This window comes from Canis lupus, chromosome 26 (genome assembly GCF_011100685.1).
Source record: "Canis lupus familiaris isolate Mischka breed German Shepherd chromosome 26, alternate assembly UU_Cfam_GSD_1.0, whole genome shotgun sequence".
Lineage (NCBI taxonomy): Eukaryota > Metazoa > Chordata > Mammalia > Carnivora > Canidae > Canis > Canis lupus.
The window spans coordinates 4,837,994-4,865,474 of NC_049247.1; the positions used below are offsets into that span (position 1 = coordinate 4,837,994).

The 27,481-nt window shown below is 44.7% G+C and overlaps 1 protein-coding gene, 1 long non-coding RNA gene and 1 pseudogene across 5 annotated transcripts in view; 2 read left to right on the top strand and 1 right to left on the bottom strand.

Moving 5' to 3' along the window:
• The window catches only part of TMEM132B (transmembrane protein 132B), a 409,478-nt gene that overhangs the window by 204,503 nt on the left and 177,494 nt on the right, over positions 1-27,481 (bottom strand). For 3 of the 4 annotated variants that reach the window (XM_038574739.1, XM_038574742.1, XM_038574741.1), the window contains one exon: positions 15,714-16,605. In XM_038574739.1, coding sequence (XP_038430667.1) covers positions 15,714-16,605 — 892 coding nt within the window. Of the gene's footprint in view, positions 1-15,713; positions 16,606-21,205; positions 21,237-27,481 lie in introns of those variants that run through there. The other variant, XM_038574740.1, reaches the window with a different exon arrangement.
• Positions 13,649-26,946, top strand: LOC111092684. Its single transcript, XR_005379087.1, has 2 exons — positions 13,649-13,772; positions 26,381-26,946. It is a non-coding gene; the product is annotated as an uncharacterized LOC111092684 (long non-coding RNA).
• LOC100688042 lies at positions 18,305-19,739 on the top strand (annotated as a pseudogene).

Consider the following 27,481-nt stretch of genomic DNA (forward strand, 5'->3'; position numbering starts at 1 on the left):
TTTAATGGCCTGACAGCCTTGATCCACTGATACCTACACCTAGGCATGTTCTTGCCTTTCCCCAAATCCATCCCTGTCTTGAGGGTGAAGATGCTGTTCTTTTGGGGTTTCTTCATGAAGCTGACCTGAATCCCTAACTAATACACCTTACAGATCACTTGCTCTCTATGATATCATGACTTAGAATAAGAAATATATTATTGGGGGGGGATATAGATTTGGTATTTGTCCCATTTCTGGCACAGAAATGCCAAACCCTCCTTAAACCCTTGGAATTTCCCAAATGGTGAGAGTGATAAAGGTATCTTGAGGGACCCCTGGGTGGCTCAGTGGCTGAGCAACTGCCTTTGGCTCAGGGCATGATCACAGGGTCCTGGGATCGAGTGCCGTATCGGGCGCCCCACGAGGAGCCTGCTTCTCTCTCTGCCTGTGTCTCTGCCTCTCTCTGTGTCTCTCAGGAATAAATAAATATTTTTTTTAAAAAAAGGTATCTTGATAATTCATAACAAGCCCCTTTCAAACATACCTGAGCTTATGTTAATGAGGTAACTTTTGGAAAACATCTAAGGATGGGAGCTAGTTACTAGGAGAAACAACATGTAATTAGAAGACTGGAACCTTCAGGACCAACCTCATCCTTCAGGGGGCAGAGAAAAGCTAGAGATGGAGTTCAATCACCAATGGCCAAAGATTTCATCAATTGTGCCTGTGTAATGAAGTCTCCATAAAAACCCAAAAGGATGGGGTTTGGAGAGCTTCCAGGATACTGAACCAGAATGCAGTTACTTGTCACCGCACCAGGCCCCAAACTCCATGAGGACGGAAGCTCCTTTGTTCAAGACTTTGTCCTATGTATCTCTTCCTCTGGCTGTTGATTCATATCCTTTAACATCCTCTGCAATAAACCAGTAATCTAGTGAGTAAACTGATCTCCTGAATTCTGTGAGCCACTCTAGCAAATCAGCCAAACCCATGAAGAAGACTGTGGGAACCTATGGTTTGTAGCCAATTGGTAAGAAATATAGGTGACCACCTGGACTCACAAATGACGTCTGATGTGGGGAGGGGCAGTCTTGTGGGACCAAGTCCTTAGCCTGTAGGATCTGACTAACACTCTCTCTGGGTGGAGAGCATCAGAATTGAGTTGAATTGTAGGACACCAACTGGTGTGGGAGGGTTCCTTGTTGGTGGTGGTAGAGAACTCCCCCTACCCCAACACACATACACTCATTGGAATGAAATTCAGAATTTTTACCTGATTTTGGAGCAGTAGTGGGGAGCGAAGGGGACAAGAAAGTGTGGACCCTTACAAGCCAAGGAGCCAATCAGCTCCAGCAAATTTCTTAGTGTGGGAAAAACCCCATGCATTGTAACTGGAGTCAGAATTGCACCCCCAAAACCCTTCAATCTGACTTTTATCCACATGAATCCACTGAACACCTTAAAGTCACCAGTGGCCTCCACATTTATTTTTTTTTAAAGGATTTTATTTATTTATTCATGAGAGATACAGAGAGAGACACACACACACACACAGGCAGAGGGATAAGCAGGCCCCATGCCGGGAGCCCGACGTGGGACTTAATCCCAAGACCCTGAGATCACACCCCGAGCTGAAGGGAGATGCTCAACCACTGAGCCACCCAGGCGTCCCTGGCCTCCACATTTAAAATGCAAAGGACCATTTTCATTTCTTGCCCAACCTCCTCGCAGCATTCAACTCTGTTGGCTCAGTCTTCTTTACTGTCACTTCTCTTGGATTGTGTTGATGTCATGTTCCCCTGGTTTTCTTGCTCCTTCTCTGGTGGTTCTTCTGAATACTCACCTTTGTCACTTCTGCTCATGATTTTTTCTCATAAAATCTCATCCTTCCCAAGTCTTCAATTATTATGATCAAAATGCCAGAGACACCTAAATTTGTGTCTCCAGGAAAAACATCACATTTGAGCTACAGACCCACATATCTAACTGGCCTTCCCACTTTTCCATCTAAATGCCATATAGGCACCTCAAACTCAAATGTCCCAAACTGAAGCAATGATCCTACTCTGTACCAATAGGGTCCAGCTAGGAAAAAAGAAGCAACTCTTTATAACTTAACAGAGAGAGATTAATACAGAGAACTGGTTATATAGGACAGAAAAGTAAGAACCCACCAGGGAATGTGAAGCAACCCATGCCTTAGCAACAAAAAGAAGTAACTCAACCCCTTATGCTATAATTATAGCTAAAATCCCAGGACCATGGCCATCACTGGAGGCTAAAATCCTAGCAGGGTCATTTGGAGGAGAGCATGTGTCCCACAGAAGGTGAAGCCACAGAGGAAAAGCAGCCTCTGCCACAGTCATATCAGAAAGAACAAAAGGAATATAATTACCCTGGTTTCTCTACCCCTGCCCACCCTGCAGTTTCTCACTACTGCCTCCACTGGGCAAAGCCATTCAATAACAGGAAATCATAATTCCATGGAAATGTGAATCAACAAATGATAAATTGGAAGTTTGAGGAGGAATGAGATGTTTATAGAGTCACAGTAACTTCCCACAAAATCCTTCTTAATTACAAAGAGCAAAACAGTATATTCGCAGTGGAAAACACTGGCAGATACCACCTTAATCAGGCGAAAAAAGTGAGCATCACCAGCAACGGAGCAAATTAAGATCAAGCACCGCCTAACAGGATGCAGCGAGAACACAGCATCATTATCTGTGGCATTCATGCAAAAGATGCATAACCTGAATCTGATCATGAGAAAACATCAGACAAACCCAAACTGAGAGACATTCTACAAAATCACTTGAATCTTAAAGGTGTCAAAATACAGCATATATCAATACAATATATATGATACAGCACAAAGGAAGAGGAGAATGACACAACATTGCTCCAAAGTAACTATATTTTACACAGAGTAATAAAACGTCAATTCCAATTAGATCATGATAAGGTTAAAGATGCATATTAAATCCCTATAACAACCACTTAAAATGCAAAGAGATATAGCTAAAAGAAAAACCCCAACAGATTAATTAAAATGGAAAAATAACATACATTTGATTAACACAAGGGAAATCAAGAAAGAACGAGATAAGGGCAAAAATAAGATGAGACAAATAAAAACCAAATGGCAAAACAGCAGACCTAAGCCCAACCCTATCAGTGATTACATTAAATATAAATAGGCTACACTTACTTCTGGTAATGACTGAGGAAGATCTCAGCCACCTGGAGACAGCAGCTGCCATCCCCAGGTATAACATAAAATGCAGCTACCTGAAGGCACTAGAGAAAGAATAGAAATAGGCAGATTGTGTTGGGGAGCACACACTTAGACAAGAAGGACAGCTCTAAGAAAGGACTGACCTATTTTTGCTGCATTTAGCCTGAAAGATAATGCAGTCACCCTGTGGGAGGCAGGGGAAGCACCACCCATAAAAGGGATGCAGGAGGGTTTCCTGGGTGGCTCAGTGGTTTAGTGCCTGCCTTCGGCCCAGGGTGTGATCTTGGAGTCCTAGGATCGAGTCCTACATCAGGCTCCCTGTATGGAGCCTGCTTCTCCCTCTGCCTCTCTGTGTCTCTCATGAATAAACAAATAGAATCTTTTACAAAAAAAAAAGGGGGATTCAGGAGGGGTTTTTTTTTTGCAAGGTGGTGGTTGTGCTGAGGAGCAGGAGGAGCCCAGAAATGAGTCCAGAGTAGCTGAGGCAGCTAAAGGAATCATGAAAAAGCAAGAGCAGGAGAGGGCATGCCCAAATTACACCTGCAAATAACTCTGGCTAAACCCTGTAAAGTGTAGGTGCAGATCAGCCTCAAAGTAGCTCAACTAAAGACAAAAGATCTATGCTAAGCCTGGAGTTGTGACCCAAGAGATTTTCAGTAATTGTAGTAATTGTCTGCTGAGACAAAAGAGCATTCAGTGGAGAATAACAAAATCCAGAGTCTCCATAACATAACATTCATAATTTCCAAAATACAACACAGAATTGCTCAAAATATAAAGATTTTAAAAAATAAGTATCATTCAAGAGTGAAAAGACAATCAACTGAGATCAACCCTGGTATCACCTAGATGTTAGAATGACCAGAAAAGGATTTTGAAACTGATTTATAACTATCCTCAGTGATGTAAAAGAAAACATACTCTCAATGAATGAAAAGCCAGGAAATCTCAGCAGAGAAACAAAAATTATAATAAAAGAACAAAATTGAAAACCCAGAACTAAAGACTACAATATCTATAAATAAAATTCCACTGGATAAACTTAATAGGCAAATAGAGATGACAAAGGAAAGTTTCAGTGAACTTGAAGATAGGTCAGCAGAAGCTATCCAATGTTAAAAGAGCAAGAATAAAAACAGGAAAAAAATGAAAATTGCCACAGAGAACTATTACACAATAGCAAATTATCTCAATGATGTCCTACAATTGACATGCAGAGGAGCAAGAAAATGAGACAGAAAAAAGTTTTAACACATAATGGCTTGAAAAGTTCACAAAAGTAGAAGATATAAATGTACAAATTCAAGTACACTACAAACCCAAGGCTAGATAAACATGATAAAGCCATGCTCCTGCACATCATAGTCAAACTGTTGAAAGGCAAAGACAACAAGCCAAGCAGCAAAAGAAAAACAACACATTACATACAGGTCAACAATTCCATTAAATGTCCATCATCTTACTAGCAACTATGGAGACCAAAAGAGAATGGAACAACATCTTTAAAGTGCTAAAAGAAAAGGGAAAAAAAAAAACTTTCCAATCCAGAATTCCATAAATAGCAAAGAGACTCTTCTAGAATGAGGATAAAATGAAGACCTTTTCAGATAAAAGAAAATAAAGGGAATTCATTGCCAACAAATATGCACTCTAAAAATACTGCCAAGAGAAATCCTTCATGCTGCAGAAAAATGGAACCAAATGAAGATGGAGACCCCCAGAAAGGAATGAAGAGCATCAGAAATGGCAAAAGATGAATACAAAAACTTATTTTGGTTTTTTGCTTTTTCTTCTTAATTCCCTTTAATACATAAAACTACTTAAACAGAAATTATAATATTGTCTTCTAGGGATTTAAAAATGTCTCCATGACCACATAAAATAACTTTAGCATAAATGGGGTGGTTAAATGGACCTACTATCTACATTTTGCAGGAAGTGATAACTCAAAGTAGAATGTGAAAAGTTAAGTGTATATATTGCAATCCTTGAAGCAACCATTGAAAATATAATTCAAAAAATGCAGTTAAAAAGCCTGTAGAAAAGCTAAACTTATATTCTTTTTTTTTTAAGATTTTATTTATTTATTCATGAGAGACACAGAGAGAAAGGCAGAGACAGAGGCAGAGGGAGAAGCAGGCTCCCCATGGGGAGCCCGATGAGGGACTCTATCCCAGGACCCCGGGATCATGACCTGAGTCAAAGGCAGATGCTCAACCACGGAGCCAACCAGGTGTCCCAGTGTCTATGGATTTTTTTTAAAGATTTTATTTTATTTTATTTTTATTCATAGAGACAGACAGAGAGAGGCAGAGACACAGGCAGAGGGAGAAGCAGGCATCATACAGAGAGCCTGAGGTGGGACTCGATCCAGGGCCTCCAGGATCACGCCCTGGGCTGCAGGCGGCGCTAAACTGCTTCACCACCAGGGCTGCCCTAAATGTATATTCTTAAAAATATTCAAATCATCCGCAAAAAGGCACAAAAGGGAAGAACAGAAAAACAACAGAAGCAAACAGAAAACAAATAATAACATGGTGTCTCCATGTCTAATCACATCAGTAATTACATTAAATATTAATGGATTAATCTAACTAAAAGACCGACATTGTCAAAATAGACAAATTATAAGACACAAGTATATACTATCTACAAGAGACGCTTTAAGTATAAGGACAAAGATAGATGAATTTGGTAAGGCTACAGAATACAAACTCAGTACATAAAAGCCAGCTGTATTTGTACATACAAGCAGCGAAAAATTAGAGAAATGAAAATAAAATCAACAACTCTCTTTATATTTTTTATAAAAATATAATTAAAAACTAAAATGCTAAAGAATACAGTTAACAAAAAATGTGAAGCCTGTACACTAAAAAACTATGATTTCTGAACAAAATTAAAGATGTATATAAATGGAGAAAGAAGCCATGTTTGTATATTGAAAGATTCAATACTGTTAAGATGGCAATTCTCCATAAATTGATACATATGTGAATCACACGAATATTGAATCCTAGCTAATGATGTGCACAATGAACTACTTAGGGGAAAGTGAACGAATATCTGCACTTTATTTTCAAATGCCTCAAAAAATAAGATGGATTTCTGGATGGAAAGGTAAGTGATAAAGCAAGAATAGTAAAATATTAATGGTGGAATCTAAGTGGCAGGCTTAAAAATTTCAACTTTGTCCTATGTCTGAAATTTTTCATAATAAAATGCTGGAAAAATTATAATTATGAAATATTTCCAACATCTAAAAGACTATGGAGAATAATAAAATGAACAAATGAACACCCACATCTCCCACCAACATGATTAACAAATAAAACACAAAGATACTGCTGAAGTTCCCTGGATGCCTTCAGCCTACCTCCCCCGATGCTGGTGGTTATTATGCTCGTGCATGCTTTATGCCACTGACTACGTATGAATGCATTTATACATAACAAACAGAATTGTACTGCATGTTCTGAACTGTACCCTACTGTAGGTATGACCTGATAATTTGCTTTGTTCTTCCCCTTAGCCTTAGATTTTAGAGATGTATCCAACAATTGTGACATGAAATTATTGTATAAATATTTAGCTATCTATTTATCCATTCTCTCTGATGAATGTTTCAGCATCTCAAGATGTGACCTCTCTGAGCAGAGGATGGCAACAGGGCACTCAGATTCTGGGAATGGAAAGACCTGGATTCAAAGTCTACTTTCGTGGCTTCATGGCCTTGAGGAAGTCACATATCTTTCTGAGGCTCAGCAGGAAGAGAAGAGGGAGACTAGCTATCTTGTCCTTTCTCTCTTTGCACTGTCTAGTCTCTGGCCTATGCCTACCATTGGTCAAACAAAACCAGATGAGACAGACACTGCACACACACGCACACATGTATACACACACAAATACATACAGGCCCATGTATACACACACACAAGAAAACAATCATCCAATGATGTTTGGGCTGCCAGACTGGTAGTGATGTACCAGACACATCACTAGATGTAGAGGGAGCCATGCCCTGCAAACATTTCAATCAGGGAGATGGTGCTTAAGACTACCCTAAGCAGGGAAAGGAAAGAGGGTCATGAGTCTGGGAGCCACGGTGAGGCACGCTCAAGCACCAGGCACCTGCAGACAAACACTTAGCACAAAGGAGTGGCGACTGTTACTGCTACTCCACAATGCCCACAGGCAAGAGAACATCCTAAAGAGTGGGGGGCTCAGGGCCTGGGTTTCCTTGAGTGTATGATAGCCCTGAAGATAATATTCCAACCTCCTAGCATGATTTCCAGGATCAAAGTAATAAAACATCAAAGAATAGCTTGGCCCAAACTAAGCATTCACTTAATTTCTAGCCACCACAGAAATCTAGGTATACTCCAATTTTCCAAAATTGTGACCTGATATAAAGTCACAATTTCTGCACAAATCGAAATCCCCTCTCGTAGCTTAGAATCCTCAAGCCTCTGAAATTGACACCCGTTCCTACCATCCTCTGCCGGAACTCCCAGACTCCAGTGCACTTGAGAGGGAAAACGAGGCAGAGGTGGGGCTCAGCATTACGTACTAACTAATGGAACTGGGTTTGCTAAATGCAGTGGATTAACATTTGGAACTAGTTAAATGTGCTGTGCAAGTCATGGTTTGTTTGGGAAGTAATCACTGCCTTCCATTCTGAACTCTGCCGAAATCGTAGCTCTAAGCTCTAGACTTGATCTGGGCTTCAGAATTACAGATGTCAGGGCACCTGTATCTATGCTCAGTTTCCTCAAGGGAAATCTGACTTTTATTTGGAGAAAAAATTAATAAAGCTTGGATTTTTGGTGCCACCTGAGTAACATTCACCAAATAGGTTGCTATTTGTTTAAGTGTGAAGGTAAGCATTGAGATTATGAACATCCGAAATGGGAAACCACGAGGCAGGTATGGATTTTGAAGAAGGCAGGCCTGGGTTCTGTCACTTTAGGGCTATGTGACCTTCGGGCAAGTGACCTAGTGCTTCCCTGATCTCGAAGTCATGGAAACAGGTAGGTTCCAGAGCTGTCATGAGGATGATTCAAGACCACACACATAGAATGTGATGGGAAGTGTGGCACATGACAGGTGCTCATTAAGGAGATGTGGTGGGTATAGGGTCCCCCACAGTAGGTCCTATAGGAAGCCTCCAGAATCCACTTAGATGCTGCTGACAGTGGCACCAAGCATCACAGGCAGAATTGCTGCCAAGTGCCTTCCTATATTTACTCTTACACGGTCGTCCTGAAAGACAGGTGCTCTTACCAGTTTTATTATATGAGAGGAAGGCAAGGCTCAAAGAAGTGAAGTAACTTGTACAAGGTCACAGAGCCAGTAAGGAGGAGCTGAAATCTGACCACAAGCCTCACTAATTCTAACTACTTCAAAAACTTGTCTCTCAAGAGTGTCCCAGGAGCACTACACTCTTTGATCATACTGCCCTATCCACATACATCCTTCGGTTTTCCTTAAATAGTTAAAAGCTGCCCATCTTCTGCAGCCTCCTCCTCTAGGAAGCCTGCCCTGCTTAACTCTCATGGACTACACTGGTGTCCCTTCTCTGGCATCACTTCCTGACCATACCACTTCAAGGACTTACTCTATACCTTGTCTTTCTAGGTAATGAATGCTTCAAGTCAAAATGTCAGTCCCCTGAAAGCCTTCTAGACCCCCTGAGGGCATAGACAATCTTCCTTAATTTCAAAACCTCGCAGAAAAAGTCTAATGACTTCTTTGGCCATAACTGTTATTGGCTTACTTCTTTATAAACATTCAAATAAGAATGATCAGGAAGACCAAGACTCTGCTATAAGACTCATTTTTAATTGCTTTATTTAAAAATCACATTTGGGGCACCTGGCTGGCTCATGTCAGTAGAGCATGCGACTCCTGATCTTGGAGTCATGAGTTCGAGCCCCATAATGAACACAGAGCTTACTTTAAAAAATAAATGAACACAAAAATAAGTCTTTACAAAAACTGCCACATTCTAAGCAAGATTCATTGATGGACACTAAAATTTATGAAGAAAATACAATGGAAGGAAGGATATTTGCATAGTCTCAAAGTACCTTTCCAGATATTATTATTCCTAATTACAGGGAGGTGGGGAGGAGGGGAGGCAAATTTCCAGTGGAGAAATTGGAAAAACATCACTTCAGCTAAGTAACCAAAAGTCAGCATCACTGGGAATAAGACATAACAATTATCACACGCCTCCAATATGACACTCTGAGGACATGGCACTTTGTTGGCTTTTCTGCCAAATAGGCACATCCTCAACCTAATCACGAGAAAGTCTTAGACGATCCCAAACTGAAGAACACTCTCAAAAGTAACTGGCCAGTATGCTTCAAAAGTATCAGGTCATGAAAAAGGAAAAAAAAAAAGACTAAGGAGCAGAATTCAGCACACTAAGGAGATATGACACCTCTGTTTAACGTGGGATCCTGGACTGGATCCTGAAGCAGAAAAAGGACATTATGAGAACAACTAGAAGTTTTTAGTAATGCTGTAGATTGATTAATAATTTATACCAATGTTAACTTTCTGGTTTTGATATTCCTGCTGCAATTGTGTGTGATGTTAGCTTTAGGGGAAACGGCAGTTTTTGTAATTTTTCCCAAGTCTAAAATTATTCCAAAACAAAAGGTTTTAAAAATAAATGAAATTTAAATGCACTGCATTCTGTTTGCTTCCATCATGGCACTTAGCACGGGTTTCAATTATGTATGACTTTGCCCATTGCTTGTTTATGGTCTCCCTCCATTGAGAATGTGAACTTGAATTTGAACATGAGGGAGTGTGAACTCACTCAATACAGCACGTGCTCAACTCCTTTCTCAAAAGAGATCAGGCTGCATGTTCATGGCTGTCTGCAGGTGCAGGATACTTAGAACTTAGTACTATTTTGTTGTTGTTACTGTAATTTATTTTTAACATACCCTTTCATGCAAGCAAGTTATATTGGTTTCTATTCATGGTATCAAATGTTAGCTTTCCCTTTTAAACATATTTATGTACATTTTGTAAAAGTGACTTGATTTAAAGAAAAACAGTAAATAAAAAGCACAGGAAGGCACACGGATATGACTTGACTTACAAAGGGAGGACACAGTGGCATCTAACATGACAAAAAGAGCCCAAAGGTGGTGCGTGTATTACTGAAGTTCAGAACATACTGACATAGCCCATGTGTAATTAGAAATGATGAATCAGTTCTCATGTTATAGTCAAGAGGACTCTCTTACTAGAACTGGAGCCTCAGAGTGTCCCAACCTTCAATATTTATGAAACTCATATATTTGCACCATGAATTCATATAGTCCTGACAACTTAGACTCTTTTTCAAAGAACAATGCCTTCAAATTCATTCATTCATCCAACAAATGTTTACTAAGACTTACTATGTGCCAGGCACTGTGCTAGATGCCTTAAGACACATCCAAGGACACAAAAGTCTCTGCCTCACAGACTTCACATTCTAGCAGGAAGAGGTCAACCATTAATAATATCATGTCACTGACAAAAATACATGTTCAGAAATCAGAGCAAGGCAAGGGGTAATGGGACAGGAGTCCAGTGTTAATGGGGGGGGGGGGGGGCGGGTGCTTTAGAACACTGGTGGCTACTACTGCTAGAGTAGGAGAATCGTAACAGATGAGCACAAGGAGATGACAGAGCCAGGCCATGCAGGGCCTGCAAGCCAGTGGAAGGACTCTTGGCTTTTGCTCAGAGACTTCAGGGGGCAAGGGAAGAGGTGGGGAGGCTCTTGTAGAGAGAGAACCCTGGCTTGTACCTGGGTAACAGCAATGGAGGAAGTTTGATTCTGGATATTTGAAAGGAAGAGCCCCAGGGTCTGCTGTCATTCATATGTTGGGTATCAGAGAATGAGAAAAGCCAATCACAGTCATTAGGTGCTTGGGCTGAGCAACCAGAATGATGAGGTTGCTACCAAATGAAACAGAAGAGGGTGCCTGGGTGGGTCAGTCAGTTAAGGGTCCGACTCTTGATTCTGGGTCAGGTCATGATCTCAGGGTTGTGAGATTGAGCCCACACTGGGGTCCATGCTGAGCAGGGAACCTGCTTAAGACTCTCTCCCTCTCTCTGCCCCCATCACCCTCTAAAAAAGAAAGAAGGGGAGGGAAGGAGGGAGAAAGAAGGAAGAAATGGAAGAACCTGTCTGAGCACAAAGTTGATCCATCATAATCACTTAGAGTATATAGTGTCCAGGTCTGTAGACAGGGAACGATGTCACAGAGAGATTAAGTAACTTACCCAAGGTCACACAGTCGGCATGTGGCAGAGGCAGGATTTGAACACTGGCAGAGTGGCTCCAGAGTCCATAATCTTAACCCCCAGGCTCCCCTGCTTATAAGAGGATGGGAGGTCGGCCCAAAAGGCTCTCTGTGCAAGCTGAGAGAGAGCTGTTTTTACAAATCAGGCATAAAGTTTTCCAGAATCTCTCTGAGCCTCAGGGACTTTATATTTGGAGTAGGGAAATTTCACAGTATTTCAAACTTTCCTGGAAGTCTAACAAAGATCTACCTGAGTCCAGCCTAGCATGGCCTGGACAGCAGCTCTCAACCCCTCCAAACACTTTACTACCCCTTTGCCGAAAGGCTTTTCAATGCATGGGTAGACTTAGATACTAATGTTTAACAGAAACTATTTCAATATTAGAGAATAATCAACTCAACTTTTGTTCAAACTGGCCCCAACACAATATGCAGTCTGAAATAGCAACGTGACACGTGAAAACACACACATCTGTCCCCTTTCCATACGTCTTCAGCTCTGAAATTAGATCTCAGCAAATCTCGTGCACATCCACGCTTTGATCCAGAGCTTCATCTGAGCCAGGATGAAATATGTCACATTTCATTCATAAAAGATATGATTAAAACAATCAGTTATATTCGGAAATAACACATTTCCCTAGACCTAAAAACAGCGTTTCATTTTGAGAGACAGTAATATACAAATGGACAATTGCCAGACCAAATGTGATAATAAAACTCCGACCCACCACCTTGCAGCAATCAGGACAAAGAGCCAGACCACAGCCTCTGCAGTCGTCAGCCCAGAAAGGTCTGAATTTGGTGCATGACTGCCAGCGGCCCTTCTTATCGTCTCTGCTTCCAACTCAGGGCCAGGCAGGAAAAGCCGTCAGGTAAGATGCTCACTTCTGGTTAACCTGCCTTTGGTCTCCCTATGCCAGCACCCTCCCACCCACGCGGACCTGGTTTTCCACTATAAGCTCTCCCACTCCTGCCCACCCTTGAGTCTCTGCCAAACACAAGCAATGGTGATGGACTCCCCCTGGTAGCAAGCTCTGACTAGACAGCCGTTGTTTGTTCTCATTTGGGTGATCCACAATTTCAGTGCATTTTTCTCTGGCCATGAAATAACACATGATAAGGAGAAGTCCTACCTAGGAAAGCATTAAGAGAGGTAACTAGACGCTGACCCAGAAAGGTCGTAGAGATCAGTCCCCATCCAGACACGCAGAACAGTCCAGAGGAGGGGTTTCAAATGGGAGTTTCTGATCCCCGAATGCAAACCTGGGCCCCAAACCAGCGCTGCCCGCCGCGTGACCTCAGCAAGAAACCCCTAACCTTTCCAGGTTTGTTTCCACTTTCACAGAACGGATCTGAATGACACTTTGAAGAGTGTCTGTGATGGGTAACACGGAGCCTGGCACACCTGCATATAAAACCGGGAAGTGTGAGGGGCTCCTGGGCTCCGGACATGCCCCGGTCCTGACCTCGGGGCTGTGCGCGCCGCGACCCAGGGCTGGGAGCGCCGAGCCCGCACTGGGCGTGTGTCTACTTAACATTTCCTCTCCCCCTCCCCCCACCCCTGCTCACGCTCACGCTAAGAAAATAAACAAAGTCACATAAACAGATAATGTTCTCATTAAAACAAAACAAAAACAGCGCAGAGTCCATTCGCAGCATCAGCTGGCACCTCCGGCACCGAGACAGCCGCTACCAGGAGGCCCCGCGCCCGCCGAGCGGCGCCAGGCGCACTCACGCGGGCTGCGAACGGGGGCGGCGGCGACCCTGCCCGGGGGCCCGGGGGTCCGGGGGCCCGGGGGCCCGCGCCCTCTCCACACCGCGGATCACCGCCCTCGGGCGCAGCAGCCAGCCCTGCGTGCAGCACGGCGCCGCCGGGGGCCCGCGCGTGGCCAGGAGAAGGGGGCAGGTGCGAGGTGCCAGCGAGGGCCGGGGACAGCGGGCAGCTGGGCGGCAGCCAGGCCGGGGCGCCGGGGCTTCCAACGAGCCGAGAACCACCGTGGACGCTCGCCCTCGCTCTCGCGCACACCGGGGGCGCCAGGGCCGCCAGCACGCACGCGCGCACACGTATGCAGGGGCACGTACACGCACGCACCACGCACGCACGCACCACGCACGCACGCACGCACGCACGCTCGCGGTCGGGATGGCCGCGTGGCCCACAGTCCGCAGACTCCAGGCTGGAAGCTTCTCCCCCGGGGCAGCACCAAGGCGCCACAACTGAAGTTTGAACAAAGGTGTGTCGTCCCTCCCCACGCCGCGGCCCCCACGGCCCTCCCCACGCCGCGCCCCCGCACGCCGCGGCATCCAAGCCCTGCGGAGAGTGAAGCCCGCCTCGCGGATACCCACGCTCAGCGGCCCCTCTTCCCCCAGAGCTGAACTCCCAGGGCGGATCCCCTGACGGCCCAGGCCCATTCCAGATCACACGGCAGCTTCTGCGGGAATCTGCGGAACCGAGGGTTTCTGCCCCTCGGGGCACCCCCACCCAGTGTCCTCCCGCACGGCTGGAGGAGGTGCACTCCTGGGGGCAGCAGCCGGGAAGGAGGGGCCCCGGAGCCTGTCCAGGCCCCCCGGCCCGCGCTGTGTGACCTCGGGCAAGCTACTCACCCCTCTGCGCCTCAGCGGAATAGGGGTGATAGCAAGTGCTCCCCTCCTCGAGCCGTCAGCATTCCGTGACTTCATGCACGTGAGCAACTCAGAACGTGCCTGGCCCATCCTCAGTCCTCGGTGAAAGCTAGCTAGTACCTGTGTGCCATTTCCCTGGCCCGGCCCCACGCCTCCCTGACCGGCTGACCCATCTGATCTCCCTTCCCTCAGGCTTCTCACCAGCGATGTTTCCCCCACGCCAAGCCTGGCGAATAAGTGACAACCACTCCAGCTCACATGGACTTGTAGGGTCGGCCAGGAGTCCTGGGCTCCGTGCTGTAGCCGCTGAACCATGTCTGCCCTGCCGAGGCACACAGAGGGAATGCGGACGTGCTGCAATCGATTAGCAGCGTCGGCCACGGCAGAGGGCGGGCAGGTGTGCTGTAGACGACTAGCAATGTCTGTAGGGGCAGGAGGCACTTTCAGTGGTACGAGTGCAGAATCCATACCTTTGCCATGCTTGGTGTGGCGCAAGCATCTGATGCTGCCTTGGGCTGAAGGAATCTCTACAGAGCAACAACTGGGCTTTAGACCAAACCAGCCCCAGCACTGCAATGACTAGCACAGGGCTGGGGCCACACTAAGTTCTGACTCAGTTATCACCAAAACTAACTCAGGAGACTCCAAACAGACAGTGGGCTTCCTGCAGGCTAATAAGCCCACCTGGGATCTGCCAAAGCCTCAGGATCCTACTGCAGGCCCGAAGGAGCACACCTCCAGACAGGCATGATCCGCACGTCAGCCTCCATCAGAATTAGAAGGATCCCATTTCTCACTTCTGTTGCACCCACCTTGGTATCTGAGTACCAGGCAAAGCACCACAGGCTAACTCAGTGAGGACTCTGTTCCAAGACCTTTACCAACTTGAATCTTCACAGCAACCCTGAGACACACAGCCCATCGTTATCCCCATCCACCAGTGAGGGAACAGAAGTCCAGAGAGGTTAGACGACTCACCCCACGGCACACAGCTGGGACTGGCAGAGCCGCTGCTGCATCCTACTGCTGTTCACGAAGCTCTGTGAGCAAAATCAGCTAGAGACAGGTTTGTCCCCCGAGCAAAGAAGCTACCCACGTTTTTCAATCCTCAAACTGCGTCTTCATCATACAGAGACTGGTTTAATCTACTAAAGGATTCTTTACTGATTGTTCACTTTGATGAAAACCTGAGAGGTTGGAGATGCCTCGGGAAGCTCTTTCCTGCAGTTGGAAAGTGGAACTCATTTACAAAGTTTCCACTTAGAGGCAGCGAGTCAAGGCAGGCAGTGATAGGTTCAGAGTGTCACCTGCCGGCCTGACATGCTGCTCTCAGAGCACTTGTTATTAATCCTGGCTTCTAGAGAACATAGATGCCAGGCCCACGCCCTCAGATCCTGCTTCACTTTGTCCTCTCACAGGGTCTCTATTCTGTGTTGGTCAATTTCCTCACTATGCTGGATACTCAGCAGATTAGTAACACCACGTTTTAACTGGCAATTCACTGATGACCAAAAGTTGGCTTCCGTTCCATCCCACCCACCAAAGCCACTTACCTCAGAGTGAAGTGGTCTGCCATAGAGCCGCTGGCCAGAGAGACCAGAAAGGTGGCCGTGTCCCCTTCCCGGACAAGGTTCAGGGGTACTGAGATGACCACGTTCTCATCCAGGTTCACCAGCGACCACTTCAGATCGTCTTGAGTCGGGTAGACTACCACACTCCCAATCCTTTCCCGGGGTGGAGACACCTGCTGGGGGCTGTCCTGGCCTGAGTGGATGTTGTTCTCCCACTTGCCATCCTCCTCCAGTGGACACTGGCCAGCCTGGTCAGCCGGGTAGAGCGTGAAGAAGAGCTCCATGGCAGTGCCCCCCAGCAGGGCCGGGATCTCCTCCTCAGGCTCTAGGTCCAGCCCCGAGCTGAACCACTCGGGCAGCAGCTCCAGCTCAGCCACACACAGCCCTGGATCCCCTCGTAGCCGACAGCTGGCAGCCACCTCCCTGGCCTCAGGGAAAGCAAACATCTTGACGCACGGTAGGTTTTCCTCAGGGTCACTGTCGTCCCAGTCCATCCCCGTGATGTAAAACAAGGTCTGCACTTTGGGTCTGTTGGAGTAGATGGAGCTGTCAAGGATGTGGGATTTCAGCTTCCAGTTGAACGGAAACTTCTCCATGTTTCCAAAGGATGCAGAAGTCAACATGAACTCCTGGGGGATTGTCTTCTCTGCTGAAAATGGGCCATAGCTGGCATTGATGGTTGGGGGGTTCCTGGCCCGGTAGATAAAGAAGGACTCCACCCGGGCCTGCAGACTGGAGTTCCTTGTGACGTCCTGGTTGGCTTCTTTAAGGAAGAAGGCCTCCTCTGCATCAGCAATGTGGAAGCTTGTGGGCAGATAGGCAGGGAGCGAGGAAAACCTCTGCAGGCTATCCACAATGCCTCGGCTCTCCGTCTCTGTGCAAGAAAGGAAAGGAAAGGAAGAATAAAGGCCGGGCCCTGAGAAGCCAGGAAACAACAGTGCAGTCTACACCCACTGCTCCAGCAAACCACCCCCGGCCCACGGGGCCTCCCCTAGCCTCAGCACAGGGTTCTTCAGGAATCATCCAAAACAGCCAGTGTCGAGTGGGAAGGAGCTCACGTACCACTGATCCAATAGACTGTGGCTGCATAGTCTCCCCCCTCTCCACCCAAGGGAAAACATCGCCTCCTCTTACTCTCCAAAGACCCAGGCCCAGAGGATCACAGCCTCTTTGTTAGGTCACCCCACAGAGAGGAGGTTGTGAACCTGCAAAAGCCCACCCAAGCCAGTATCATGCCATTATATAGGCCATGCTACCACTTCATCATTTGATAGTTACACTTCTACTCATCCACCCAAGATGCAGCATCTACGTGAACATTCAGACATCTCCATAATTCTTACTGAAATGAGGGTGAAACTATGGCTCAGCGTTCCCACTTCTAGAAAGCTCTCCTTCTGAAAACCTAGTGGGACTGCGCAGAGGTTGATTTATCTGCAAGGATGTTCATTGCAGCAGCATTTTGCATTTCCCACAAACAAACTTAGGAGCACATGTGCTGGAGCCAGAGGCCTGGATCTGAATCCCACCTCTGCCTCTTCCTAACTGAGCCACTTGTGCAAATTAGTTTAACCCCTCTGTGTCTCAAATGTCCTCGTAAATATGCAAGATGTAAATACAAGTTCTGCATTGTTGGATTAAGCCTTAATGAGTTAGTAATTATGAAGCACTCAGAATACTGCTAACACACATAAATCTCAGTCTTTACCTGCTATTGTTACTATTATTACTATTTATTAGTTGAAAACATTCTAAAGGTTTATCAACAGGAAACTAGATAAACCACAAATTTTTACAGTGGAAAAACAGGCAGGTATAAGAAAAATAAGGTAGAGTTACATACAAGGACATACTTTAAAAATGTCCACAATAAAAAAAAAAATGTCCACAATATGTCACTCATTAAGTATAAAAAATTATAAATGTATCCTCATGATCCTACTTGGATTTTTTTAAGATTCCATATGTGTTTGTCTGTGTGTGTAAATGTATATACATGTTTGTGTGTCTACAGAACCAAAGAGAAAGAGTTTTGACATCTAGATTTCTACTTTCTTTAAATTTGTTACCACTATGTATTATTTTGTAATTAAAATATATACATAAACATGTATATGTGTGTATGTATACCTATGTGTGTGTGTGTGTGTGTGTGTGTGTTTCTTTCAGTGGGAAAACACAGACTTCCAACCAGCTTTTTCAAACTTAAGAGAGGCCACCAGGAACCAGGCCAAGAACAGACAGGGCTTCTTCTCTGCCCTAAAATAATAAATCTCCAACCCTAGAGCCAGTGCAAGAAGAAATGCAACCAGGCAGCAGTGTTTAAAATGTAGCACTGGGGGTAAACAAAAGGCAAACAAATACCACTCCATAGACTCTAACTCCTGGTAACTTTTTTTATTGCAGCCATTACAGATTCGCAAAATATACTTTTCTGTTGATTTAATTTGGGGACCCCTTTTCAGGCCTGTGCTTGGTGAGCTTTCCTTGCCCAAAGGATGACAAAATTGTAATTAGGAGACTGGGGAGGCTCTACAACTGGGGACGCTCGCAGCTTTCAGCACCCGGCCCGCCCACCTTCCTTCAAAATGTCTCCTGTTCACTAAATTCTCTGCAAGCTCAGCTTGGAGGGTGATCACTCCACGCCTCCAAGTGCATACGAGTCAGTCAAAGCATATACGAATTTTGATGCTGAGCGTGATGCTGCAAACACTGAAACAGCCATCAAGACCAAAGGTGTGGGTGAGGTCACCATTCTCAACATTTTGACCAACTGCAGCAATAAACAGGAGGTTGCCTTCGCCTACCAGAGAAGGGCCAAAAATGAACTTGCATCAGCACTGAAGTCAGCCTTGTTCAGCCACCTGGAGACCGTGATTTTGGGCCTATTGAAAACACCTGCTCCGTATAATGCTTCTGAATTGAAAGCCTCCATGAAGGGGCTGGGGACTGACGAGGACTCCCTCAAGAACTTCAGGAAATTAACAGAGTCTACAAGGAAATGTACAAGACCAATCTGGAAAAGGACATAATTTCTGACACATCTGGTGACTTCCGCAAGCTGATAGTTGCCCTTGCAAAGGGTAGAAGAGCAGAGGATAGCTCTATCATTGATTTGATTGATTGACCAATATGATTATGGGCTGATTGACCAATATGCCCGGGATCTCTATGATGCTGGAGTGAAGAGGAAAGGAACTGATGTGCCTTGGTGGATCAGCATCATGACCGAGAGGAGTATGTGTCACCTCCAGAAAGTATTTGAAAGGTATAAGAGCTACAGCCCTTATGACATCCTGGAGAGCATCAAGAAGGAGGTCAAAGGAGACCTGGAAATGCTTTCCTGAACCTGGTCCAGTGCATTCAGAACAAGCCCCTGTATTTTGCTGACCGACTGTATGACTCCATGAAGGACAAGGGGACTCATGATAAAGTCCTGAGTAGAATCATGGTCTCGGGACGCCTGGATGGCTCAGTGGTTGAGCATCTGCCTTTGGCTCAGAACGTGATCCTGGATTCCTGGGATCGAGTCCCGCATCGGGCTCCTTGCATGGAGCCTGCTTCTCCTCCCTCTGCCTGTGTCTCTGCTTCTCTTTCTGTGTCTCTCATGAATAAATAAATAAAATCTTTAAAAAAAATAGAATCATTGTCTCTTGCAGTGAAGTGGACATGTTGAAATTTAGGTCTGAATTCAAGAGAAAGTATGGCAAGTCCCTGTACTACTACATCCAGCAAGACACCAAAGGCGACTACCAGAAAGCGCTGTTGTACCTGTGTGGTGGGGAAGCCCACCACAGCATAAGCGTCTAGGAGTAATGCCCCTTTGTTTCCAGCTAACAGTTCTAGAAAATAGCTTGTGACTAACAGTCCCCTTATGCCAGTCCCTGTGAAGATGGCATTAGCATAGCCCCCTCCCCATCCTTATTTTAGTTGCCTAGGCATTGCCTGCCTCTCATGTCTAGTCTCTCCTTTTAGCCAAAGAAATGAACATTCCAAGGAGTTGGAAGTGAAATCTATAATGTGAAACACTTTGCGTCTTGTGTACTGTGTCATAGCAGATGAATAAACTAAATTTTTAATTTAAAAAAAAAAAAGGAGACTGGGGAAAAGATACAACCACGTAGGGATGGATGCATCCATTCTCCGAGAAGGTGTTCAGGACACAATTTCTCCACAAAACACTGCGTGATCTCACTAGCATGTGTAACCTAAAATAGTTAGATCCTTAGAAGCAGACAATAGGCAGTGATGGCCAGGAGCTGGGGTTGGGGAGAGGAAGTGGGGAGGTGTTAGTCAAAGGGTACAAAATTTCAATCATGCAAGATGAATAATCTCTGGAGATCTACTGTAGAACATGTGACATGGTTAACAAATCTGTGTTGTATGCTGTAATTTGCTAAGAGGATAGATTTTTTTTTTAAGATTTATTTATTTGTTTGTTTGTTTGTTTGTTTGTTTATTTATTTATTTATTCCTGAGAGACACAGAGAGAGAGAGAGGCAGAGACACAGGCAGAGGGAGAAGCAGGCTTCATGCTGGAGCCCGACGCGGGACTTGATCCCGGGACTCCAGGATCGCACCCTGGGCCAAAGGCAGGAGCCAAACCGCTGAGCCACCCAGGGATCCCCGAGGATAGATTTTAAATTAAACAGATACACACACACACACACACACACACACACACACACACACACACACGGTAGCAATGCAGATGTAATGTATATGTTAATGAGCTTGGTTGTGATTATGTATACATGAGTAGTTGTATCAAAGCATCAATTTTTATACCTTAAATATATATACTTTTATATGTTAGTGAGGAAGGTACGAAGGAAGAGAGGGAGAGAAGAAGGGAGGGGCTTTTCAAGTGTCATCAATATGGCCAGTCCTGTCTCAGATTAATTACTGGAGAAGCAGGGTTATTACCCACCCACTCTTCTAATTATCCATCTAACTATATTTACTACTCATTTGTCTTATTTCCACCACTGTGTCACGTAGGGCTATCACAGGAACAAGGCAGATGCGATTCTTGCCCCATGAAGCTGGCAAACCCTGAAGGAGGTCTCATCTAACATGGAACAATTAGGGAACAGAGGATTAACACCCCTAAAAACATCCATCCCAGAAATTCCCCACCTAGCAATCATGCTAGGATAATAATCCAGAGATCAGTAAAGAGATTAGTGTGCCAGTATGTTCATCACAGGCATGGTTTACCACAGCAACACTTCTTAAAACAACCTAAAAACCCATCAAGAGGGAAATGACTAAGTAAATGATGAAAACCATACTGTGTGTAGGACACTAAGTGGTCATCAGCACCACGACTTCAACAAATATGGAGCGTCATGAGAAAATGTTTACAACATATTAAGTGAAAAAGCAGACATCAAAACTCTAAATTATTCCAAATCTGTTTAAAATCTATAATTATGCACATAATATATATTATGTAGAACATATATGCTTACCCACATAAACACGCATACCATATACTGACTTCCATGATCCAGACATACATTTCTTCCAGGATGTAACCTATGGATTGGGTAGGATTTGGGTGGAAAACAGAGGGGGAGTGGGAAATGACTTTGAAGAATTAGCCTCATCTAAAGGAAAGTTTTAGCTACTGCCGCCACCAAGGGGCAATTTGTATTTTGACAATGTCAAGCAATGCAGAAGCGCCATTCCATATGAAATTTAAATTAGTTTTTTGTTGGTTTATTTCCCATCTCCAAACCAGGAATTTAAATTCTAGATGCCATGAAATAATTGGCAACAAGGGAACATCTGCCTTTAGCCACATGACAGCACCCTTGTGCAGAGCAAAATGGGCACCCAGCTGACCAGATTTGGGAAGTAGAGTGGGTCCAAATTTTACCTTCTCATAAAATTTAGGGGAAGAGCAAGGCCAGGTTTAAATTCTGACTTATTTAAAATCATGGAAAAGGAAATTAAAATATTGCAGAGTTTAGTATGCTCTTTTTTCATTGTGGATTTTTTAAATCATTTATGTCAATATTTTATACCTCTCAAAAATTGATTTACAAGAAATTTAAAGCTGTGCCTCCTCTCTTGTTTATTGTGGCCAAAGCCTGCATTTTATCTGAAATAACAGTGTGAGGTTTACAGTCCCACCACCCCACCATAACTCAAGCAAAATGCAGTACAAATTTTGTCTGAAAGCTTATATGGAAAGCCATAAACATCGGCTGCCAGGGTCTCATTTTGTCCTCGAACCAGATTGCAACAAAATATGATATCCAAATTTAGGAGTATTTTATAAAGCCATGGGACTGTATTGCTGAGAAATACATCCATGGCTTGAGAAGCTACCACTCACTCCTCCCTCTGGTCCCCAAATGTCATCTAGTGGCACCATTCTTGGTCCCATTGGCAGGTAGACCGTGTGGCCTGAATTAATGAGCCCCTATTCAGTCAGCTGATTTCCTAGAGGACTACTCACCACCCATCCAAAGGAGGTAGGTCCTGAGAGCATAAAATGAGGGAGTCTCAGGAGGCCCAGCTGAACAGGGCTTTCATCACTGCCCTCCTCCTGAGCCAGGAAGAGAATCAAGCACAGCTTCAGCAAGAGCACAAGCTAAGCCAGAGGGATGCTCTGTGGCTTTAGCAGAGAACCTCCCAGAATGAAGCAATCTACAGGGCACAGGGCACCAGGAACCCTGGCAGGGACTCTGTGACCCCAAGTGCATGAATGGACATCACTGCTGTGTCTGGTACACAAAAAATATTCCTGGACATGTGCCTTGGTTAGGACTGGCAGGACCTGTAGTCTCGAGCCCCAAGATGGTGCAACCCACAGGCTCAGTTTCTCCTGACCTGGTAGCTAATTATCAATCTTGTGGCTACTGGTCACCCACCAAAGGGTAACAGCCTGTTACATTTCTGCAGCTGAATCTCTTCTAATTCACACTAGACAACTCGGGGATAGACAGCCAGCCATAGAAGGCTCTCCTTCCAGTGGGCCAGGTGGCCAAGTCTTTGAAAAACACCAGCAACAGACATCCCTCACTGATCTTGCCTCACACTGGCAAAGTATGGCCCTGACTTACAGCTGATAATTTTCAACCCTGGTTGCACAGGAGATATGCAGGGTAGGAAACATAAATCATACCTGGGCCTCCCCACCAATTTGATTTAGATGGTCTCAGCGGGGGGGCGGGGGAGGGTGCATTTTTTTCTGTGTTCTCTAGGTGACTCAACCAAACAACACACACTACTCCGTAGGCAGTAGGTGCTTTGTGTCTACCTAAAAATTAACTCATTCATTGCCTTGAGGGCAAGTGTTGGGTCATATGCTAACAAGTTCATTAAGGTTTAGATAGGACTATAAATTATAGTGATAGAAAAACATAAAATACAGAGAAGGGCCAATGCAATCATTGTCAACATCACAATTTACATAATCCTCATGATGTACCTTCTTACAGGTAGTAACTCTTCATCTTTATTTTGGTTAGAAGGATTTGATGATTGTCCCTGCTTGTAGATGGGGAAACCGAGGCACCGAGGGTTATGTGACCTGCCTGAGATCACACAGCTAGTAAGCAGCAGAGGTAGGATTCCATCCAAGCAGGTCAGCTCCAAGCAGAGCTCGTGGTCCTTACAGTCTGCTGCCACAGGACAGCTCAGCAAGCAACATCTACACCATAAGAGCATGAGCCAAAGGAACTGCCAATGTGCCTCTGAACTGCCCAGCTCTCAAAACACAAGATGAGGTCACTAGTTGGACACTGACCATAAGATGGAAGGACTCTTGTCCTTTTGCAAGAAGCAAAGCTTTTTCCTGGCTCTGAGAGATTCCTCTGTGGGGTACTCCAGAATGGCCCCTGAGGAGACATGATAGCACCTTACAACACCCTGCAAGCGTACTAGCATGCTTCCTTTGGGTGCTCCTGCCTATAAGGCGGGATGCAGCCATGACAGACAATCAAGCAAAAGCCATTCTACAGAGAACAAAGACAAAGGAGTGTGGGCCAGGAGAGCGGACAGCTGGTGGAAGGTCCAGTCTGATAGAAAGGTAAAATCCAGATTATGATCATAAAGAATCCTACCCTTCCACTCCCCTCCAGGAACAGGCTTCCTTACCAAACCAGCCAAGGTCTTAGAAAGAGGCAGGACACTGGAGATTATATCCTCAGGCAAAATCTGGGGGTACAAATATTCTATACAGACAAAAGGCCAATTCACAATATTTAGAACATAACAGAATATTAACCTTTTCATTCATGATGTGTAACACTGCTTTTATGCCAAGAAAGCTCTCCCCATATCCCAAGATCAAATACATGCTCACGGATACTTTCACCTAGTTTTCTGTGGGTAGGTGTATGTAGACACAGGTGTGTGTCTATATTTTTACATCTAATTCTTCTTTATTGAGGGATATTTGACAATTAAAAATTGTATATATTTAAGATGTACACTTTGGAGGTTTGAAACACATATATATTGTGAAATAATCACCACAACCAAGTTAATTCATCTCAGAGGGTGATGGGTACGTGAATTAGCTTGATATTTTTTTTCTTTTTCTGGTAGTGAGATTACAGATGTCCCCTCTTTGTGGATTTCAGGTATTACATTTAACTCTTGAGTTCATCTGAAAAGTCTCTAGGTGTATAACATAAATGGAGAATCTGTTGGCAGCAGATAATTAGCTTTCACTGAATCATCAATAGAAGTATTGTATTTTACTTCCCAGTTTGGAGGTGGAGGAGAGTTATCAAAAAACTTGGGGATGGAGTCTATAAAAGTAATTAAGTTAAAATGAGGTCACCAGGGCAAACCCTAATCTAACACTACTTCTAGGACACACACGCATATGCATGTATGTGTACACACACACACACACACACACACACAGCAAAGACCGTATGAGGACACAGGAAAAGCTGTCTATAAAACAAGCAGAGAAGCCTCAAAGAAATCAACGTGCTGCTACCATGATCTTGGGCATCTAGCTTCCAGAGTTGTGACAAAATAAATTCCTGTTTTTTAAACCACTCAGTTTGTGGTACTTTGTTATGGTAGCCCTAGTAAATTCACACAGGGGTTACTATTTTATATCAAAATTTTATTAGCTAGGCTTGCGCATTTTTTGCCTTCCACATGAACTGTAGAATCATTTTGTCAACTCCCATGCCAGAACTCAAGCAGACTCTTACCTGGAGGCAAAGCTCTGCATATGGGGGTTATGAACACCCTTCAACTTTCTGATATATGTTTCATGTATTTTCAAACTAAGAGAAATATTGACATTTTTTCCTTTAGAAAGAAAGACATGGAATTTGATTTTAAGTTACCACTTAAACACATTTCCCTGCATTCCCACAGAAACCACACAGAAATAAAAGCATAAAAGTACAAAAAAGGAATAAACTTATTATCTTGAGAAACGAAGGAAGGCTATCCAAAAATATTCCAACAAGTCTATGGAAGACAACAAGTGGCTGAAGGTGGGACACCCACTCCAGGCAGACCTGCTCCCAACTGTCCCCTCTCTGAGTAAAGGGAGAATACTTATCCCCAGTCAAAACTTAGCCCTTCTCTGAGGAGATTACATTAACCCTTGAGAGAAATGTCAGACATCCAAGTGTGGCGGGTGCTGGTGCTCTCATCCTGAGAGGGAATGCAGGTGGGGCAACCGCCATGCAACATGAGGACCAAAGGTACATAATGAGAAAGTAAGGCAGGAAGTCAGAAAAGAGCTAGCCACGACATGAGATAGAAGAATAAACTAAATAGAATAAGCTCCTGGGATCCCTGGGTGGCACAGCAGTTTAGCACCTGCCTTTGGCCCAGGGCGCGATCCTGGAGACCCGGGATCGAATCCCACGTCGGGCTCCTGGTGCATGGAGCCTGCTTCTCCCTCTGCCTATGTCTCTGCCTCTCTCTCTCTCTCTCTCTCTCACTGTGTGCCTATCATAAATAAATAAAATTAAATTAAAAATTAAAAAAAAAAAAAATAAGCTCCTACTTGCCTAAGCCCCCGTGGCCATTGGTTTCTGTTACCGGCAGCTAAATACAATGCTAACTGGTAAGAAAACAGAGCAGGAAGGTGTGTGCATTAGCTTAATCCTCCTCTCTTATACAAAGAGCACTACTGTCTAAACATGTTAATGCAAGGAGCAGGCGTAGAATAGTACCTCTGTAGAGTTATTGAAATAATCACCAGCAGAACTGAAAGCAGAAATGGCTGGCCCCCACTGGCTTTGGGGACAGAGATCAAAGACACAAAGGGATAGAAGATTATTGTTTTCTTTGGAAGTTACGCTGTATCATTTTATTGTCCCCATATGCACTCAGGACTGTGACGATGAGCAGGCTTTGTCTGCACAAACCCGAAACCAGCCAAGCAGGGGAGGGCAGCATTGAACAGTGCTGGAAATTGGAGCAGGGGAGCAAGGGGACAGCAGCTTTAGTCTAGACAATGAAGCATCGTGTTGGTGGGAGAAATGGCTACCTGTCAGAAAAAGTCTTCCCAACCATAGTATTGTATATGGCTGCTCAACCAGGAACTTGCCCAGCCTCTCCTGCATCCAGTGACCGGGGCACCAGTACTGGCCAAGGAAATATAAGTGTTGCATATTATGAAGCTAAAATTGTTATCTTTTACCTTCCAGTAGGGAGAAAAGGAGGAGTCTGAGGCCCCAGTCACGGCAGATCCATGAGCTGGAAGGAGCCTGGGCCCCCGAGTCTCTGCCTGGAGGAGAGCCTACCAACCGTGACCACCTAAATTGGATATGAGCGAGAAATCAACTAGTGTGCTAAGCCATGACCGATTTTTGTTCACTTGAGCAGCTAGCAATACCACTCTACAACCACAGTGTCTAGACTAACAATTTGAACAGTTGTGGTCCTGCCCCTACCAAAAATTTAAAACAAATCACATGTCTCTTCCTTTGTGTGAACTGGGCTTTTGTTAGCGCAAAGGAGAAAGATGTTCAAAGAAATAAAATGAGGGGCTGTTAAGCCAACGTGAAAGATTTCCATGGGCACCAGATGTAGAAAGAGCATTATTAAACGGATTATATAGATCTTAGTGACAGTAATTTTGACCTCCTATAGGCACCGTCAGCTGTTAAACAGTAGGAAATGTTGATGACCTTGTTCTAATTTCCATTTATATTTATTCTAAATTGGACACCTCAGAGATTGTTTAAATAAAAAAGGGAAATTCACTAAGTAATGCTGACAGCTTTGCTCCTGTTTGCTAGGGAGGCCGCTGAGGCTCACTAGAGGCAAAGGGACAGCCAGGCTGGACCCCCAGGCCTGCCACCGGCTCAACTGATGTACCCAGACAAGTCATTTCATCCCTCTGAGATTCAATTTCCCTCTGTGTCAAATGGGGTGCCACCTCCTGCAACCTTCCCGGCCACCAAAAGGAAACCTAGCATGTGACTTATTACTGTATAACTCCATTTACAGGAATGTCACATGTGGAGTCCATTTGCTTTGGACTTCTCACTTGTTCAGACCTGAGTCTTGTTAATGTCCACTCATTGTTGATATCAAAAGTGATTCTTGGGGCACCTGGGTAGCCCAGTCAGGTAAGCATCTGACTCTTGATTTTGGCTCAGGTCATGATCTCAGGGTCATGAGATGGAGCCCCATGTCTGACTCTGTGCTCAGCAGGGAGTCTGCGAGAGATTCTCTCTCCCTCCCCCTGTGCCCCTCCCCCAACTTGTGCTCACATGCTCTCCCTCTCAGAAAAAAGAGGGGGA